We start from the raw sequence: 20,000 nt of genomic DNA, 5'->3' as shown, positions 1-20,000 counted from the left end.
TGACCGATGAAAAGCGTAACATATGTTTTTATGGTGATGATATGTAATAGTCTCCCACTCACAAGAAAACTACACAACTAGCATGCAGATTGAAATGAGGAGAGTTTGTGTGTGTGAGATAGTGACCGCTTACTCCAGCTCCTTATGGCAGTATGGTGGTGGGCGTTAAGGTCTTGGAGGCCTTGTTCTCACATCTCCCAAGCTGAATCATCTTCTCACACACACACACACACACACACACACACATGTTTTTCGGCAAGCCCATAAGCCAAGCTCATGGATGACGGTGTGTCAGTCGTAACTCTTTGAACTACAGTATATGAACACTTTTTTTTCACAGCCTCCCAACTCACTAGTGATCATATCAGCGGAGAGGGTTTTTATTGCCTTCACAGCCCGCAGTGGGCTCGCCAGGGTATCGGAGTATCTGCAACATCCTCTTACCTCTGCCTTAGAGAGGAAATGACAGAGACTGATGATCCGTTTATGGGCACCACACACACACACACCCACACCCACACACACACACACACACAGAGACACATCCCCCCATATTGATAAAGCCTTGTGTCTGAGATGAAGATAATGACGACAGGAAGCGCTTGATTTTAAGACGAACGTCTGCTGTGTGTGTGTGTGTGTGTGTGTGTGTGTGTGTGTGTGTGTGTGTGTGCGAGGCTTGGGTGCATTGTGGGTAGCGGGCAGCGTAAATGGCCATGTTATAGTTTTTCTTCTTCTTTTTCCTTTTTTTTTTTTTTTCCAGGATGCAATCAGCGTCGGCAAACAGTGATTATCAGCGTGGCGCGTGGTGCGGATGTCTCCCGCTGCCACATTGTCCCCCTTCCCTTCCCTTCGCTCCGCTCCGCTCCTATTTGCTTTTCCTCGTGCGCTCGCTCATTCCAAACGGGTGGAGTGGAGGGGGGATGGGGGGGGGGTGTGTGAGGGACTTGTGAGCGATTGAGGAGATAAGCCCTCCCGGCTGTGATCAATGTTCGATTCGTAACACACTCAGTAGTCTGTAACTGTGTCGTTTCCTGATGCGCGTCGGCCCATTTTGATGTTTGTTTTGATGAAAGCATCTTTTCATCTGTGTGTATGTCAATACGTAGCGCGCGGAAAGCCCTGACGGACACGCCGTAGCCACTTCCCTCACCATGCCAACGTCTTTGTCTTTTTCAGGCGGCGGAGGGAAAACAGCCGATCCGAGTGGAGGAGGAGGAGGAGGAGGCGGAGGAGGAGGAGGAGGACGTGTTTCCAGGGACGAATTTCCTGGCGGTGGCCGACATCGCTCAGGTAAGATTCCGGTGTCGAGGGGCTGCAGGTCTGTCCTGTGGCAGCAGGGTGTGGAAAAGGTCACGCTGACAATCCGTACCTGGAGCCAGAAGGGGTGTGTGTGTGTGTGTGTGTGTGTGTGTGTGTCTGTGTGTGTCTGTGTGTGTCTGTGTATGTGTGTGTGGAGGTGTCTCCACTCCTGCGGCCCAACCTGGCATTTAATCTCCTCTCCATGCTGATTTGCATGTTTTACATTTCAAGTTTTTAGCCTTGGAAAAAAAAAGACAGACCTGCAAGAGCAGATGAATAGGAAAGGGGGGGCTTGAGAGAGAGAGAGAGAGAGAGAGAGAGAGAGAGAGAGAGAGAGAGAGAGAGAAAGAGAGAAAAAGACAGAACGAGAGAGAGAGAGCGAGCGACAGAGAGAGAAACTAACACATCACACATTAACGCTGAACGTTCCCATAATTAGATTGCCTGAGCCACGGGGTGAGGGAATCCATTGCTGTTTGATAATGAACTGAGACGGGCGGCGGAGACGGAGGCGAGGGGAACATGCTGCAGGAATCTCATTAGGGCGCCGGGGGTAATTGGGCTCGAGGAGGAGAGGGTGTGGCTGCTGCTGGGGATCATCTCCGGTGCGCTCCGCACACACTCTTTGTGTTGGATCATCACGTGCCCCCTCCCCAACTGCATCCCTCCCTATCCACACACACGCACACACACACACACACACACACACACACACACTCAACTTATACACAGGTACACACAGGCATACCGATGTATACTTGTATATGCACACACAGACACACACCCACAGAAGTCATACACAGGTACTAAGCATTCACACAGACCTGCACTCATACGTACACAGAGATATATACAGTACTTGTATACACACACACACACACACACACACACACACACACACACACACACACACACACACACACACGCACACACACAGAACTCATACACAGATGTTAGGTATTCACACAGACTTGTATACTCATATGCACACACGTATACTTGTGTACACACACACACACACACACACACACATCTAAACACACACAGTCACACAGACCCATAATAATATGTACGGCCATACACCTACACACAGCCAAGCTCCGTGTTGAAAATTCATTGCGTTTCCCTGGCGGGGTGATCGGCGATCGAAACTGTTCAGGAATTCTTCTCACACGACACACTTCACTCAGCCATCCAGAGAGCCCCCCCCATCCCACCCCCTATCCCATATTTATTACGAACCAGCGAGCCTGTTAGTGTAAATAACATCAGGCCGCGCATTAGCCCCACGCCTTGTGCTCAGTCACACAAGGTCAGACCATACGTTAGCGCCCGGACACCCCCTCAGCCATTAGAGCAGAAGGCTTGGTGTGGAGAGAGGAAGCGATGGCGGATGGCGGATTGTTTCGCTCTTACTGGCTTTTGTGGGAGGCGGCGGAGGGTTCACTTGGAAGAGAGCACAGCGATCGGTTTTATAAGAGACAAATTGAAAGAGGGTTGTAAGGTTTTGAGGTGGCGGGAGCAGCGGTGCTGTTTGAGCAGTTCCACAGTGCCCCCTGTTGGCTAGGATGAGAACTACACGTGTGGGTTATTTATGTTTTTTTTCTTCTTGAAGACAAAGCAGTGAGGAGTTCTTGATGCTGCAAGTCAGTTGTTTTCAGTGAGTGTCAGAAATCTTTGGTAGAACACTATGTCTTGTGAGTGCACGCCTCCGTTCATTCCAATTGTATAGAATATATTGATATCTGATTAAGCAGGTAATGCAGGCCAAAAGAATATATTTTGGGTTCATTTATTTTTTAATTAATCAAGAATGTTTGTTTTTATTTTCCTAGTGCGTCTGGCAGAAATGCAAAGAGCAGAAACAAGCCGCCTTGTCTAGCCAACAGCGCCGTTATATAAAATCCTTTGTCTTTTAATTGTTAGCACGGCAATTAGGATCAGGGAAATATTATTCCAGCAGCGTCAACATTTCCAAACACCACAAAAGCTGGTAAAACATTTTAGAGGCCAAATGCCATAAATTGGAGGATTGCCTCCAATTAACTACTCTTCGTATTTTCCTCTTTCTCCCTCCCTTTCTCTCTCTCTCTCTTTCCTTCTTTCTCTCCAATTATGCATTCTTTCCCTTTTCTCATTCCTGAAGTTCTCTCCATCCACCAGCTGAAGGATGCGGCAATCCCAGCCCATCCAGCTGGCGTTTTTTGCCAGAAAATCCTTTCGCTGAGCAGTGCGGAGGCTGACGTAGGTCTGTCCCGCTGCCAGCGCCCTTGACTTGTGCTGCGCTGCACCCCCACCCCCATCTCCACCCCTTCTGTAATGTCTCGGGCCCCCGCTCTTTACCGAAAATGCCTCCGACGAGGCAGTAAAACTTCAAAACGAGATAAAAAAAAGAGAGAGAAGAGCCTCATTCTGCCAGAGCAAGGCGGATGCCTCCTCCACCCGCTGCCCTTCTCCTTTTCTCTCTCTCTCTCTCTTGCTCGTCTCATTCCTACACCTCAGCCCCACCACCACCACCACCACCCGCCCTTTGCTGTTGTTCTCGCTCCTATTTTATGTTTCTGATTTCTTCTCTCTCACGCACGCACACACACACACATGCACACACACACAAACGCACACACACACACACACACACACACACGCACACACATATTCTCGCTCTCCTCTCTGTGTCCCACCCCATCAGCACCCCCCCACCTCCCCCACCCCCCCATCCTCTGAAAAACAGCCGTTGGAATTGAGATAATAAACTCGGCACTGACACAAGCCTCCCTGTCTGGCTGCCAAAGGAATCTGCAAGTAATGCAAACCAGGAGCCAGAGAGCGGAGCGGAGCGGGCGGAACGCGTGAAGACGCTCAGCGGCGGTGGAGGAGGAGGTGGAGGAGGAGGAGGAGGAGGAGGAGGAGGAGGAGGAGGAGGGTGGATTTTCAATAACAAATCCTCTTTTCTTCTCTCCCACCACCTCCCCGATCGCCCCCCCTACCCCCACCCCCCCCACTGACTGTACGAAAGTAACTCCCGGCGGCGTCGAGGCCTGGCCACGCCAGATGTTGGCAATAAGAGTGCTGCACGACGGTTCCTCCGCTAATGCGCTCGGATGGGAGAAACAGATGCCGGGCCGCTCAGTGCGGCCGTGTCTCTCGGTCAAGTGATTCAACCCCCACAGGCGTGCGGATGCGACTCGCACTTTTTTGTTCGTTTGTTTCCCCCCCCCGCGCGCGCCTTTTCTCGTGAGCGAGGCGAAGCTTAATGCATCCCAAGTGCACAACGACAATGCGAGGCGTTGACTTGACACTTAAAAGTTGGACCTAAGACGATGCCTTTACGTAAGGGATAACGGCCGACGAGGTGACCGGTTCGATGGAAATAATGGCTAGGTGGAGGTCTAGAACTCCGGCGACGTGCGAAGCACGGAGACGGAGTTACCTCCGCCGTGCCATTATTTCCATCGAACCGGTCGACCTCGAAGGCCGTTATCCCGCTTATCTCCCGTTTGTATTCATAACCTGTATATTTAGAACATAGTTTTATTCCACCGTTGCGTCCGTTAACATCACTAAAACTGTCTTGACTGTGGGACTACTTTCCGCCACATATCAACTTTCTACTTGCAGGACAAAACTGCCGTTACTAGTTCTAAATGGATAGTTGCTATGGCCAAAAGCCAGTCGTTAGTTCTAAATGGCTGGTTGCTACGGCCAAAAGCCAGTCGTTAGTTCTATCTCTGCCGTTGTCAAGCGGGCATTTCCCAGGATTCTGATTAACTTTAACTTTGAAAGATCGCTACTTTTATAGCCTACATGGCATCCAACTAGCTACAATCCACCTCCGTCATATGCTACAATGTTACTATGGTTCTGCACGTCTGTATTTCAGCTTGGATGCAACGTGACAGTTCATTTAAACTTCGCAACGAGTTTGGCGAATTAATATTCAAGTGTGATACGGGAACTACTTCGAAGGTAGCAGGTTATACGAAGTTAATGGCCACCCCATTAGCCAATCAGAGAAGAGAATTCCATTGTTGAGGGAGATAAAGTATAATAAAGTTAATGCCGTTGTAATGTCCAAATCCCCCTTAGGAGCCTGAAGAGGATGCTGTCCTTCCAGATGCCCCCATTGAGCTGAATGGCCAGGCGACTTCTGCAGCTCCTCTGTACCACGGACCCGCCTTCCCCCCCGTCCCTCCTCAGCCGGTCCCCCTCACCGAGCCCATCCTCGCCACCATACACCAGCGGGAGAGCGTGGAGAACCGCCTGGTCCACTGGTGAGGGCAGATTCACTCGGGACAAAAGCGCCACTGCACCACGAGCATAGCATCATCATAAACATACTGTGTAGGCACTAAGCACATGTTTAACGTATTCTTCCGATGTGCATACATTTCCAAGGTCGCAGTTTGTCTCATAGACATAGCTGTCATGAATGTTCTGTCAGAAAAGCACATACAGTACAGTTCTACTGAAACTATCATGCACTGTACTCTGTTTTGCAAATTTGATCATACCAGGTTAACAAAACTAATACATAACATAATTTATTTAAGGTTTTTGTGACACACACAGACACAAATACATGAAAGCAAGCACACTCATGCTCACATGCACACACACACCCCTGTATATATGTCTTTATATTTCTGTACTTTCGCTGCTGTCCACAGGGTTGAGCAACAGGTGATGGCCCGCGTCATTACTGAGATGTTTGCCCGGCGATCCCAAGGTGACCCAACCGACCACCCAGAGCCTGCGGAGAGTGAGGCCTCAGAACCAGGTGAGCTGGACCGGGTAGTTGGTGCCAACCGCACTGACGTAGGGTCTCATAAACTGAACAACCTTAAAACCATATAATCCAGACACAGAGGACTATTGGCCAGTCATTTAGCCAGACATTCAGGAGTACACAACCGAATAAAGACGTAATAAACTTCATCTATTCAGATTTATTTGTTTGTTTGTTTATTTATTTATTTTTTTGTAGCCCGCTTCGGGGGACTTGTGGCCTTTCTGGCGCCAATGTCTGTCAGTTGAGACCCGGGAAAGATTTATGGCTCCTCTAGCAGAAGTTCAGCAGTAATGGCTGATCCCCAACACACACACGGCACGCACAAACGCATGTCCCCTTCTGACTCTACAAGATTATTACATTGAGTTTGGCTCTTAATGAGGAGGGGGGGTCACGCAGAGAGAGAGAGGGGGGGAGGAGAGAGGGAGAAAGAGAGAGAGAGAGAGAAGGGGAGAGAGAGAGAGAGAGAATGGGCGCCAGGCTCACCCGCTATAGCTGCTTTTCCCCCCCTCCTCTCTGAACTATTGACTCATAGTTAATTCTGCCCATGCCAGCACTGCTCTGTCAGACGTGTCAGCGGGACTGGGGCTGCAGTTTCCTCATTAAGCCCTGATCGCCGCTGCGCCGTGATGGATCTGAGGGCTCCGGAGCCGTAATGGAGGCTGTGCACAGTCACCGGCCCATTAATCCACACTCTCTCTCTCTCTCTCTTTTTTTTTTCTCCCCCTCTTCCCTCTCTCTTTTTTTCCCTCCTCTGCGCCGCGTAATAGAAAGATCAATGGCGTATCACATTTGCCGAGGAGGCTACAAGTCTGCGATCAAGCCAGCGGGTCACTGTCAGCACTTTTCTCTTCTTTTTCACTTTTCAATCTCTCTCTCCCCCTCTCTCTCTCTCTCTCTTTCTCTCCCCTCTACTCTACTCTTTGATCCCTTGTCTCTATCTCTTCCACTTTTTAAACAACTTGCATCTCGTTACTTCTGCTAAAACTGGATGCCCTCAGAAGCCTCCAAAACTCTTGTTTACGTTTTTTTTTTTGCCACAGCGAGCGACTGCCAGGCTGATCCGTCTGCGTGGCGTGCTGAGCTGTGTAGCACGAACCCCCCTCGTGTTTGGTGCGGTGACACATGACACAACACAATCCCCCCCGCTCGCTTCCCGTAATGATGAGACTTTACGACGAGTTTTGAATGAGCGAGTGAGAAAGTCTAGGAGTCTAGGTCTCCTCCCTTTGCAGAGGAGTTCACCCACTTGCAAATTAATGACGAGCCTTTTGAGTGTGTGAGAAAGTAATAGTGTCTTCCCTCGCAGCTGAAAGTTGGATTTTGAATTGATGTGAGCGAGTGAACCAGTCTCCTCCATTTGCCGATTAAACGATGAGCTTTTGCATGATGAGAGCCTCGCAGACGAGGGTTCACGCTGAGCTTTGCGTGACTGATTTATGCACAACGTTTTTATGCACTTATGCACAATGTTACTGTGTCCATCTCTCCGACAGGGGTCGTGGCCAGCACGCTGGGCCTTCAGCTCTTCCTGGACGATGGCAGGCCAGTGGAGCCGGCGGTGCTCCGGCACTACGTGGAGGAGACGCTGGCCGAGGTCGTGTCCAGCATGCTGGGGGAGAGGGAGAGACAGACACACACCCCAGAGCCCGCAGCTCCCAGTGCCCAGCAACAGCCAACGGCACCAGAGGTACACACACACACACACACGCGCGCGCACACACACACACCCCAGAGCCTGCAGCTCCCAGAGCCCAGCAACAGCCAGCGGCACCAGAGGTACACACACACGCACACACACACACAAAAACACACTCACAAACACACTCACACTTGAACAAAATAGCATTTGTTTCCCTAGCAGATGGCTCCATCTACAATGATGACCTACATAGCAAAGATGCTGCAGGTGTTATCAGTCGTTCTGCTTAATCCAAAGACCAAATGAGCTACTATGGTTAGCCATAGTTTTGTCTTAAAGAAATTTCTAGAACTTATTGTTGCTTTCTTTCTGACATGATGAAATTATTTCAAGTATTACAACCTCAGCATCTAAACTGTGTAAATATATCTATACTGTATAAATATATCTGTACTGTATCAACTGCATAAGTCCTCTTCGTAGAATCATAGATGAACGAAGCAGATCAATGAACCTGTATGTAAATCAGAGACGATCAGTAATCTATTTAGTTGTACATACAGTAGTAGTGGTTATGGACAGCAGCACTCATATTCACCGTACAGGTCTGTCTGTCTCAGGAGGCTGTGGTGCCCACCCCAGTGCCCACCCCAGAGCCCAGCGTGAGGCGGAGCCCCCCGTGCCGCAGCCACACCCAGTCCCCCCTGGACACACCCCAGGCCTCGGAGCACGGCTCCCCCGAGCACACACCCAGGGAGGCTGAACCCCAGCTCCCCGCTCCAGGTCAGACGGTCACACTGGCACACACACACACACACACACACACACACACACACACACACACACACACACACACACACACACACACACACACACACACACACACATACACTATACACATTGCCTCAGTGGACAAGAACTGTGTACATATAGTGTTGAGAGTGTACATAATTGATGTCGTACACATAGTATAACACGTGAACCCACAGGTCTTGTTACCCTATAAGGCCTGAGTTTTCATACCATTTGCATTTACAGCTCTGGCTGCCAAGTGGAAGAGCTGTAGACGATGATGATGATGATGTCTCATTAGAGAGCCCTTGTTATTGTTTTTTGTTTATCAATGCTGCTTTGTATGCTAACAGCATTACAATCTCAACGATTGCAGTGCTAGACAGATGATATGTCTCAACAGGAAAAACATAAGAGCTTGAGTAATGGGTAGCAGCTTGAGAATAAGAGCTATTTTTGCTCTGTTTGTGTCAATGCTTTTCAGAAGCAGAAGAGCCTCCGGTTGCCACGCCCACCACCACCCCGGTCCCGTCGCCGCCCCGAGTGTCCACGCCGTCTCCGCCCCCGGCCGCCCCCGAGCTGGCCAGCCTGCGCAACCACCCCTGGGGAGACGCCGAGCTCCCGCTCCAGGAGGAGCAGCCTCACAGCGAGAAGGAGGAGCCAGCGCTGCTGACCCCAGTGTGAGTGACAGGGGCCTCAAGACACACACACACACACGCGCGCGCGCACGCATGCACACACACCTTTGTTTGGGCATTCATTCCTTGATTGGTACTCAAGCAAGGAATGAATGCCAACGCAGGGCACAGACATAGTTGTTATATTGGAACCACAGCTCCCCCTGCTGTTGTTCCAGTGAACCGCTTGTAGTTTTGAGCCACGTTCCTTCTGAGGTTCAAATATTTATCTTTTCTGTGAAAGCACGGCGTGCATTCAAATGAGCAGTTTGAGGCAAACAAGTTATTATCGATCGACGCCCGTCTCAGTTGACCAGACAGTGGGCTTTGCGCCCCGGCGCCCAGATCAAAGCTGCATCAGCTGAGAACATGTTTTGACATGAGTAATATCTGAAGGGGGAAGTGCCAGGGAGTAATCAATAGACGGTCTTGCATAAGGCCCCGTCTTGCCAAATCAAATAAGATTGGAAGAAACATGAGTGAGCTGGAGCTAATGGGTCTATGGGCGTGTATCAGAACATTGAATTGCGTCTAACATGCCTGATCTCACCCTCACCATACAGCTCGTTTTTCACTTTCCCCTTTCATCTGAACTGGCATGTACAGTCAGTAAGAGGTTCTGTCCAGATTTAAGGTCTTTGAAGAAGAGGCTATCATAGGAAATGATTTCTGAGGATGAACTTAACATGCGTGTGTGGGCAGAGTTTGGAAGTGGAGATGGAGGTGAGGACATGCGTGAGTGATGGTGATCAAAAGCACCTCAAGACTTCGGTCGCGCCTCAGTCACTCTGTGATTTATGGTTAATGCATGAAATGACGCACATCATCAGAGTGGAATGCGAGTTCACGTCTATGACCTGTACGTGTAGCAACAGAGGAGAAGAAAACACGGGGGGAAACACGGCAATGGTTTTAAAAAGACGTCGTTCAAGAGCAACACGCCCAGAGTCCTTTTTTGACTCAGACCCAGATCCGAGGGGTTTGAGCGCAAGTGACACCCATCCCACTGGTTTTAAAAAGACATTCGGGACACAACACACTCAGAGACTCAAACACTGTCAGTCAGGGATGTATTCAAATTCGCAAACAAAGGCAAACGTTTACGAACAGTCACAAACAGTCTGAGGAGGTAGTTTTCTGCGAACATACAGTGTATGTATATATATAGTATATTATGTACAGTGAAACTGGACGTGAGTTTGACGAAGGCACAATGCAATTACCATTAGAATAGAATGTTAACACCAGATTGTTCAAATATAACTGTTCAAATAAAACATATTCAACACGAACGTTCGCCACTGTTTGCCTACTTTGAACGCACCTCAGGTCCTAGCGTATGGAACCATCCTGGCACTATCTGAGCACTGGCCTTGTACAGGCCCAGGATCTGGCCCTGATTGGACGACGTCATTTGGTCCACATTAAACCACTCTCTGAGATTGGGCCCAGGGACAGCGCAGATGTTTCTGAGCAAGGTCATTCGTTCCTGCTCTGCGAGATCGTGGCTGTAAACGTAAACCGCTTTAGTAAGGAATACCTTTCAAGTCCTAGAAAAAAACACAGCTTTAGTAAGGAATACCTTTCAAGTCCTAGAAAAAAACACAGCTTTAGTAAGGAATACCTTTCAAGTCTTAGAAAAAAAAACAGGACACCATTATTAGGAAACCCACTCCAGAGGTGTTCTGTTGTTGATCGTCTCCAGCAGACCAGCACTGCTTGCTTGAAAGCCCACCAGAAGGTGGAGAGATTTAATAGTCCCGCTGTGATGTAGTGTTGTTGTGATTCGTATTGGTCCTATTGACCGCACACACACACACACACACACTCTCCTCTTCTCCCATTCTCCCCCATTTCCTTCCTTCACACCTATTATGGATTTCTTCCTCTCACCTCCTCTCCTCCTCCTGCTGTTTCTCTCACACCATGTCCATTTCATCTCCTCTCTCTCCTCTCTCCTCTCTCCTCTCTCCTCTCTTGCAGTGTCATGTCCGTGGCTAGAGAGGAGGAGCCCGTCCTCCCATCTCCTCCTCCTGCCAAACCCCAGACTCCAGTGCCACCACCTGCTGCTGCCACCGTGGTGAGGGAGCCCTCTCCTCCTCCTCCTCCTCCTGCTCCTGCTCCTGCTCCTGCTACTCCTCCCTCTCCCTCCTCCACGGAGGAGAGCAGCTCCGGCGGCTCGCTGACGGAGACGGAGGCCGTGGCCAGACACATCTCCGAGGGGGAGCTGCTGCTCAGTTACAGCCACATAGCAGCAGCCAGAGGTACACTGCACATATTTAGATCTAATTTATACTACTGTTAACTATCTTCTGTAAGCTAACTGTGTACTAATGTCTACACAGCACTATATATCCTGTCCTGTCTATACACCACCATACCGGACATATTTACATTTCATTTAGATTACTGTTAACTATCTTCAGAGGCGGACATTCCTGGTTCCAATGAGTAAGAGTCCTGCCATATATTCTTTCTACCTGTGCACTTAACACGGGTGATATCACTAATTATCTGATCTACCTGGCAGCTAATTAGGATGAGCTGGTTTCCAAAATGGTTGGATCAAATACTTTGGCAGGACTTTCACTTTCTGAACCCGGGATGTCCGCCTCTGACTATCTTCTGTAAACTAACTGTGTCCTACTGTCTACTCTGCACTACTGTATATATCCTGTCCTGTCTACACACCACCATACTTTGTATATCACATTGCACTTTTCAGTTTCTTTGCACCTCTGGCTAGATGCATGTTGAGTGTATACATTATATGTAAGCACATACTGCTATATACAGACACATACCAGTACAGTATGCCAGATATGCCAACATAGTTCACCTTAACCCATGCCCACTTGCTTAGTAACAGTATATTCAGTATGTATGTCTGTGTGCATAACTACTGCTTCATGGCTGTGGTTGAAAGTGCTCAGGATTCCTATAATATAAAGCCAAAAACTGGGCGTGCACTTGCCATACACTGTCAATTCCCCTTTTTTTGTCAATGTTCAACTTACTGGGTTCATATCAGGGGCCTCACAATTTCTTGCTTTAAAAGTTCAAAGAAATCCAGTTTGACTCAATTTGCCGAGCTAGAGGTGATCAATCCTCCGCTGTAGCGGGCCATTGGAGTAGATCAGTTGCACTGTTCTCACTGAACCTTCATCATTCCCAGCTCTGGAGGTGGAGGGCCTGATCTTGCCCAACCTGAACGCCAGTCTGTCCAGCTCTCTGCTGGGTGTGCAGGACATGGTGAGCATCCCGGTCATGGAGAATCATGACCGTCTAATTTGATGTTGTTATAGAATTGTTGACTGTATTATGATGTTGTACTATAATGTACTAATGTACTATAATGTAGTCCTATCATTTTAGATGAATAGATAGATATATAGATACCCCCAAGGGGAAATTCAAATTCATTTTAGATCAGTTGTCAGTCGTCAGGTCTTTGCCATTGTTGCTTCGGGTATGCACTAAAAGTCAGGGCATACCCAAAGCAATGTACTTTTCATGCTCTTTGTGTCCTAAATCTGTCCTCTATAGCCATGAAGGATTATTTCTTAAATTAGAACATAGCTTCATATCACTATGTTATGGGCTATTTATTGATTGTTTGTCACAGATATACTGACAGAAGTGTGACTGACACTATTGTGACTTAAAAGGATGGTTTTCTCTGCATTTCTGTTGTCTCAGGACTATGACCCACCTAGTGAAGGTCAGGTGGTTCTGAGGCCACACCCACGGTCTCAGCACGACCCAATCCTGGCTCTCTTGGCTCGTATGGACCGGGGCCCAGTCACACAGCAGCCTGCGGAGGTAATAGGCGTGTTCAAGTTCAACCCCAACTGACCTCTTGCAGCAGCGAGATCTGCCGGTGACAGCAGGGGCGGGAATACAAACGCTGCTATGAAGTTGGACACTCTCTACTTCCCGTAGTCTAGACGTGACCATGTGACGAAACATGAGGCATAGGCCCTTGTGGCTATGAAGAGGGTACATCAGGGATGTAAAAGCCAATTAGGGCCATGTCCTGACGTCATGAAGGCAGGGTCTAGGCTCCGCAGTACCTGGAGAGAAACTGCGCTGCTGCGCAGCAGCCGCCTTGCTCCCGCGATAATTTAAGGCCATGTTGATATCGACTGCAGAGTCGTAAAAACACACCCATCTAGATCATCGTGGACAGATTTTTAACCACGTGCACCTTGTGCTGCGCAGTTCTGCTCGATGAAGCGCCATCACAAACTCACCTAATGGCTCACTCCCACTCTAGAACCTGACCATGTCTATGACCTGTGGGCTTAGATCACATGTCTAAACACATATCTGGAAGCGGGTAGATATAGTGGTGGAGTTTGTGGTGGTATGTATGTAGTGTTTAATGGGTTTTTAATGGTGTTTTACATGTCTATCTGTATATTCGTTGTGTTTTACCATGCCATTTTGTTAACATTACACGGGAAAAATGGTTCTGTTGTGGTGGTTTGCTGTGTATAGAAGTATCTGTTGAAACATTGAAACAAAGATAGATAGGTAAGTATCTATCTATCTATCTATCTATCTTTGTTTCAATGTGGTCTCAAGACCTTATATTGTAGGTGCAGACAACCACCAGGGGGCACTAGTACTCCAGTTGGGAATTGTCTCTTCTCATAACCGTAACCTTGGATACAAACTGAAGAGCTTTGTAACCCAGATAGAGTTTGAAGGTCCATGCCCATCCTTGTGCCCATGCTGCTCTGCCCAGTCCTAATTGTGTGTGCGTGTGTGTGTGTGTACGTGTGTGTGTACGTGTGTGTGTGCGTGTGCGTGTGCGTGTGCGTGTGCGTGTGCGTGCGTGCGTGTGCGCGTGCGTGCGTGCGTGTGTCTGTGTGTGCGTGTGTGCGTGTGTGTATGTGTGTGTGTGTGTGTGTGTGTGTGTGTGTGTGTGTGTGCGCGTGTGTGTGTGTGTGTGTGCATCTGTTTGTGTGTATCAGAGGTCCTGGGAGGAGGGCAGCAGTGCGGGTGAGGTGAGTGAAGGCCAGAGACCCCTACTTCCAGCCGAGGGAGAGAGCGTGATGAGCACACACCCACTCCTGGAGCCCTCTCACACGCACAGAGGAACACTCACGTCACCTGGACAGCTCACGGAAGCAGGTATACATCCTCCCAAGCTCATGTACTGTACACACACACACACACGCACACACACAAAGGTGTTCTGTTAAATACTCTCATGGCACCATATACATCTTATATGTGTAAACATGATATGTCCTGTTAGGAATTCATCTGATAGAGTCGTCTGGATATACTCAAGAGACACGTAGTTATAATGAACATCTAGCACCCTCCCCAAACTCCACATAACGTCCACACATGGCTGTCCAGTTGTGGTCTACTTGGTTCAGTCAGCCATTCCTGAAAGTCCTGTTCAATCAGTGATCTGCTCTATCACCACCATGCTGTCATTATCTCCAGAGACACCAACACGTCAGTCGTGACCATGAGTCAGACTGGCTCGTCGTTGTGGTGTGTGTGTGTGTGCGCGTGTGTGCGTGTGTGTGCGTGTTTAGTCCATGTGCTTGACGTCAGCAGTAAATCAAGCTGATGTTGTGTACTAAGCTGGTGACGGATGGTGAAGTTGGGTCTGCCGGCCAACGGTGAACCGTGTCCAGCTCACACAGAGGGGGAATGTGGGGCATTTGGTCTGTGTTTCATCAGTGTAGAACACCAAAGTGCACAACTATGTGAAGCTACAGTACAGGCTCACAAGACCACCTTCTCCTGTAGGATAGAATTACAACATTTATGACGCACATAACTCTACACACCACACACACTTGTACATGCATTCACTTATATACACTACAGTATAGTATCTAGACCACACACACACAGACACAGACACAGACACAGACACACACACACACACACACACACACACACACACACACACACACACACACACACACACACACACACACAAACAAACTGAACAGATTCAGATTGCAACACACCACCATGACTCTTCTCCTTCACACACCCCCTGTGCCCTCAATCCTCTCTCTCTCTCCCCACGACATCCACATGACGCTCAGCGTCATCTCTGACCCTTCCCAGCACGAGGGTGCGCTAAAAGCAAAGAGGTAAGAGTAGAGCCTCTCAGGTGGTCTCCCAAACACTCCCCCAAAATCCCACACCAGCCCGCACAGAGCGTGGGGGGGGGGGGAGACCTGAGGGGAGGATGGATGAGAGGGTGGATGAGAGATGGGGAAGCGGAGCGGACGGAGGGGAGTGACAGAGCGGCGTCCTGGGCCCGCGGAGATGTTTGTGTTGCGGGGCCGGTGGTGAGAGCAGAGACAGCCGAGCTGAGAGCGGCGCTCAGAAGGGACGTCAGGCCCACCGCTGCTCTGGATTCTCCATCAGTGGGAGGAGGAGGAGGAGGTGGAGGAGGTGGTGGAGGAGGAGGAGGAGGAGGAGGAAGAGCAGAGATGGGTGGGGAGGGAACAGGAAGAGGGTGGAGGCAGGAAGTAGGTCTTCAGTGCTAGGTCTCTCTTTTTTTGTGGGTGATTCTTTTTTATTTGTATGTCTAGTGTTGGTTTATTTGTGTCTTTGGAATTACAGTGCACAGTGGGGGTCTCCATACATCTGTGGTTTCCTCCATGTCAGATTTGTTTTGCGTTTGCCTTGATCTCTTTCTCTCTCTCCGTCTCTCTCACACTCCCTCCACGTCTTATACAGTCGTCTATTTGAAGTGTTGTTGATGTTTCTAATATACGACGACAGCGTTACTGTCATGGCATCAAAGCCCAGGCGTATCTCTCCGTGTGTGGCCGAACCATCTGATTAACGTCTCTCAAAAGTCATTAAGCCGTTAAGAAAACATGCGGGATGCCGCGCGCTCGCTTTACAGTGCCTCAGAAGAGAAGAGCTGTGAAGTTTCCTCTCCATCAGATCAATATTTAGGCTCGTATTGGGTTTCCTCTTTGTCACAGTGTGTGGCTTGTTTTCCTGGCCTGAACTTGGGAGCTGTGAGAAGGCACTCGTGTTCGGTCTTTCACTCTCTCTCTCTCTCTCTCTCTCTCTCTCTCCCAGGCACACGCAGAGACACACGCACTCGGACACACACACACACACGCACACACATATCTCCCTTTCCTTCACACATGCAAGCATTGTATTACAGAAATACTCTTTCAGTACCTCTTGTTTGTGTACACACAGGCAAGCACACACAGGCAAGCGCGCACACACGTACACACACACACACACACCGACACACACAGAGAGAGTTCATATTGGCCATATTTCTATATTTTCATAATATTACCAAAACTACATAATGACAATATAACCATAGGTTGATGGATAAACAGTAATTTATAAAGTTACCCCTTACACACACACACACACACACACACACACAGACACACACACACTCACACACTCACCCTCGCTCTCTTTGCAACCCCCCCCCACCACCCACCCTCCTTCCTCTGAAAGAGAGTGCTGTGAGGCTGGATGAGGGCTTTCATGTTGCTGCTGCTGCTGGCCCCGTCCTGGAGGCCTGAGGATGGAGATTGGGGGGGGGGGGGGGGTTAGGGTTAGGGTTAGGGTTAGGGGGGGGGGGCGGAGTGTGGGGGGGGGGGCGGAGTGGAGTGGAGTGGGGGGGGGGGGGGGGCGGGGCAGTGGGACTCCTGAGTTATGAGAGGGCCCTGTCAGGAGTGGGAGAGAGGGGGGGGGGGGGAGTCCTGGATCCACAGCTCGCTTCCTGTCCCGGCCTAAACCAATATTTACCGTCCACACAAGCAACTCGGCTCACAGCAACACACACACACAAAAAAAAAAAAATTGCGGGGGAAATAAAACACAGCCTCAGTGTAGCTCCGAAAGACCGGGCTGCGAGAGCAGAGAGGACACACACACATACTCACCCACCCAGACACACATACATACTCACCCACCCAGACACACACACATACTCACCCACCCAGACACACACACACACACACACAAGCATACAGACGCAGCACAAGCAGCAAAGACGAGCCGTGTTATTGCGATTTTGTTTTCCTCTCCATCGTGGTAACATTTTAACATGAAGTAAGAAGAGGCTGTAGACTATAACAATGTGAAGATTTGGGGGGTGGAGTGTGTGTGTGTGTGTGTGGGGGGGGGTAGGGGGGGGGGCATTATGCATGTCTATGTTGAGGCATGTGCCCAAACTCACTGAGGTTCCCACAGCCAAACCGCAGAAGAGCAGCCGCTCCATTCCACGTATAGATCATTCAGAAGCTCCTCTGTGCTGTCAGTCATGCGGAGTCAGCCTTTGAAAGATGATCATCAGTGTTTTGGCTTTCTATGTCTATGTGTGTGTGTGTGTGTGTGTGTGTGTGTGTGTGTGTGTGTGTGTGTGTGTGTGTGTGTGTGTGTGTGTGTGTGTGTGTGTGTCTCTGTGTGTCTCTCTCTCTCTCTCTGTGTGTGCATGGGTATATGTGTGTCTGTGTGTGTGTGTGTGTGTGTGTGTGTGTGTGTGTGTGTGTGTCTGTGTGTACATTCTGTGTATCTGTTTTTACGAGTACTCTGCTGGCTTGAGCCCTCCATACATTTCAGCAGAAGACTCCATATGTTTTTCAGTATGAGCCACTTTAGTGGGCTCTGTGGTCTGCACACAAACACACACACACACACACACACCCTTCCCATCCATCCATCTATGCTCCGTGTGTGTGCTGGAGAGAGAGAGAAAAGCGCTCGCACTCGCCGTTTACTTTATGTTTGCTGTTATTTATCGTCAGTCAGCTGTTGAGCAAACAAATGACGGCATGTCTTCGGGGAGTCGGAAGTGTGTGCCAGGCCGCTTTTCCACTCTACTGTACGCTTTGCCTTTGTGTGTGTGTGTATGTTTATGTGTGTGTGTGTGTGTGTGTGTGTGTTTGCTACTCTCTTTTTCCACACCCGTGTGTACTCACACCTCCATGCCCTCCAGCAGGTGAGGCCGGGTTGCTGTCGGCCGACGGCGGTGGGTTTGGGGCCAGTCAGAGCGGGCCGCACACACAGACCTCCAGGCCCAGGCCCGCCACCGCGCCCCCTCCACCCAGCGGAGCTGGAGCTGCCCGGGCGCCAACTCCACCAGCGGGCCTCCCACCCTGCTTAGAGGAGGCAAGTGTCATCATGATGGACTGTCTCACACACACACAAGCACACACACACACAGACACACAGACAAGCACATACACAGAAACATGCACACACATACACACACACACACACACACACACACACAGACACAGACAAGCACATATACACAAACATGCACACACATATACACATAACCATGTACAGACAGACACTTGAGACATGCATACACACACACACATACACACACCCATGTTCTGTGTAAATGTATACGCATATGTTTGATTTTGTGTACATTCACACATGCGTGCACACACACACACCAAAGCCACAAATACACAAACACCACTTTACAAGTACACAAACACTTCAAACTCACACATACTGTAAATTCGCACTCACTTTCACATACACACACTAGCAGACCACACACACAGACAAATGCAGACACACACATATACTGTACACTCCGTGCAAGTGCATACACAGTCACACTCAGATATGCATTCATGCGTGCACACTCACACATATATATAAATACAATCATCATGCTCACATAAACACTCATGCATGCACACACAAACACGCGCACACACACACACGTTCACACATACACATGCAGTTGTACTCATGTATACATTCATGCATGCACACACACACATACACATGCAATCCTACTCAAATACATATAACCCTAATGCATGCGTAGACACACACACACACACACACACACACACACACACACAATTCATACAGGCTTACACTCACAAGCACCACACATACTCCTACACACACATCCACAAACTCACACACACAAATGGCTTTTCTCTTGGCAGACATATACCTGCTCTTTCTTGGCAGGCGCAGGCAGACAATAGGGCCAGACGTACTGTAGCTCACATGTTATCTTTCGCTGCAATCATGTTCGGCGCAGACTGTGCCTCTCTGCTGAATCACGCAGCCTTCCAAGCAGATTTTACCCCGGATTTGTACTTGGCTTGTCCGCGTCCGTGTTGAAAGGACACAAAAGCGGTAGCAGCTCTCTGTCGCCACACTCAAATCCAATCGAGCTCCATCTCAGTAAGCCCGCTCTTAAGCTTGGAGACCTGCGCAGCGAACTGTTTTCCTTGCATTTAAACCGTTGTTTATACTAAGCTTTTTTTTTTAAAGTGGATTAATTTAGGTCACTGATTTAATCGCGTACTGATGAACTAAAAATATTTAGCTTCGGTATGAAATATTCAGCAAAGTAGTTTGTCTATTGACTGTGCTAACAAAAGTCAGTGCTCTTTAAAAAGGGGTTGGAAAGCAATGGAGCGTGGCCTAGTCGTCGGTGTGCTGCAGTAATGTTCCCCTCTGTGTGGATATGCATGCTACGCTACGCTGCGTAAGTGTTTGACATGACAAATGGCAGGGCGTGCTCGCTTTTGGTAAGGACGTGCTAATGCTGGCGACAGGAGCTGGCTCCTTACGAGACTTTCCGTCTTGTGTTTTTTTTTTGTAAGGAAGACAGAGTGGGCCAATCTGCTATACCCACACACACACAGCCAAAGCTCTCTGGGATAGTCTCCCCGTGCCTGTATACTGGACATATGTGAGGGTTTTACCCAGGAAATGGGGGAGAAATTGAAACTGTGTGTGTGTGTGTGTGTGTGTGTTTTCTCTGCCGGCTCTC

At 49.2% G+C, this 20,000-nt stretch overlaps 1 protein-coding gene across 1 annotated transcript in view; it reads left to right on the top strand.

Annotated features, from left to right (window-relative positions):
- Nucleotides 1–20,000, top strand: part of kiaa0586 (KIAA0586 ortholog) — a 130,064-nt gene that overhangs the window by 76,378 nt on the left and 33,686 nt on the right. Inside the window, exons 20-30 of the mRNA XM_062523447.1 lie at nt 1,180–1,293; nt 5,389–5,573; nt 5,970–6,079; nt 7,588–7,781; nt 8,354–8,516; nt 9,010–9,205; nt 11,186–11,466; nt 12,378–12,454; nt 12,902–13,024; nt 14,182–14,341; nt 18,177–18,349. Coding sequence (XP_062379431.1) covers nt 1,180–1,293; nt 5,389–5,573; nt 5,970–6,079; nt 7,588–7,781; nt 8,354–8,516; nt 9,010–9,205; nt 11,186–11,466; nt 12,378–12,454; nt 12,902–13,024; nt 14,182–14,341; nt 18,177–18,349 — 1,776 coding nt within the window. The remainder of the gene's footprint in view (nt 1–1,179; nt 1,294–5,388; nt 5,574–5,969; nt 6,080–7,587; nt 7,782–8,353; nt 8,517–9,009; nt 9,206–11,185; nt 11,467–12,377; nt 12,455–12,901; nt 13,025–14,181; nt 14,342–18,176; nt 18,350–20,000) is intronic.

Source organism: Sardina pilchardus, chromosome 20, assembly GCF_963854185.1.
Source record: "Sardina pilchardus chromosome 20, fSarPil1.1, whole genome shotgun sequence".
Classification (NCBI taxonomy): domain Eukaryota; kingdom Metazoa; phylum Chordata; class Actinopteri; order Clupeiformes; family Clupeidae; genus Sardina; species Sardina pilchardus.
The sequence above is the reverse complement of the archived record's forward strand: the minus strand, read 5'-3'. Positions and strand labels throughout refer to the sequence as shown.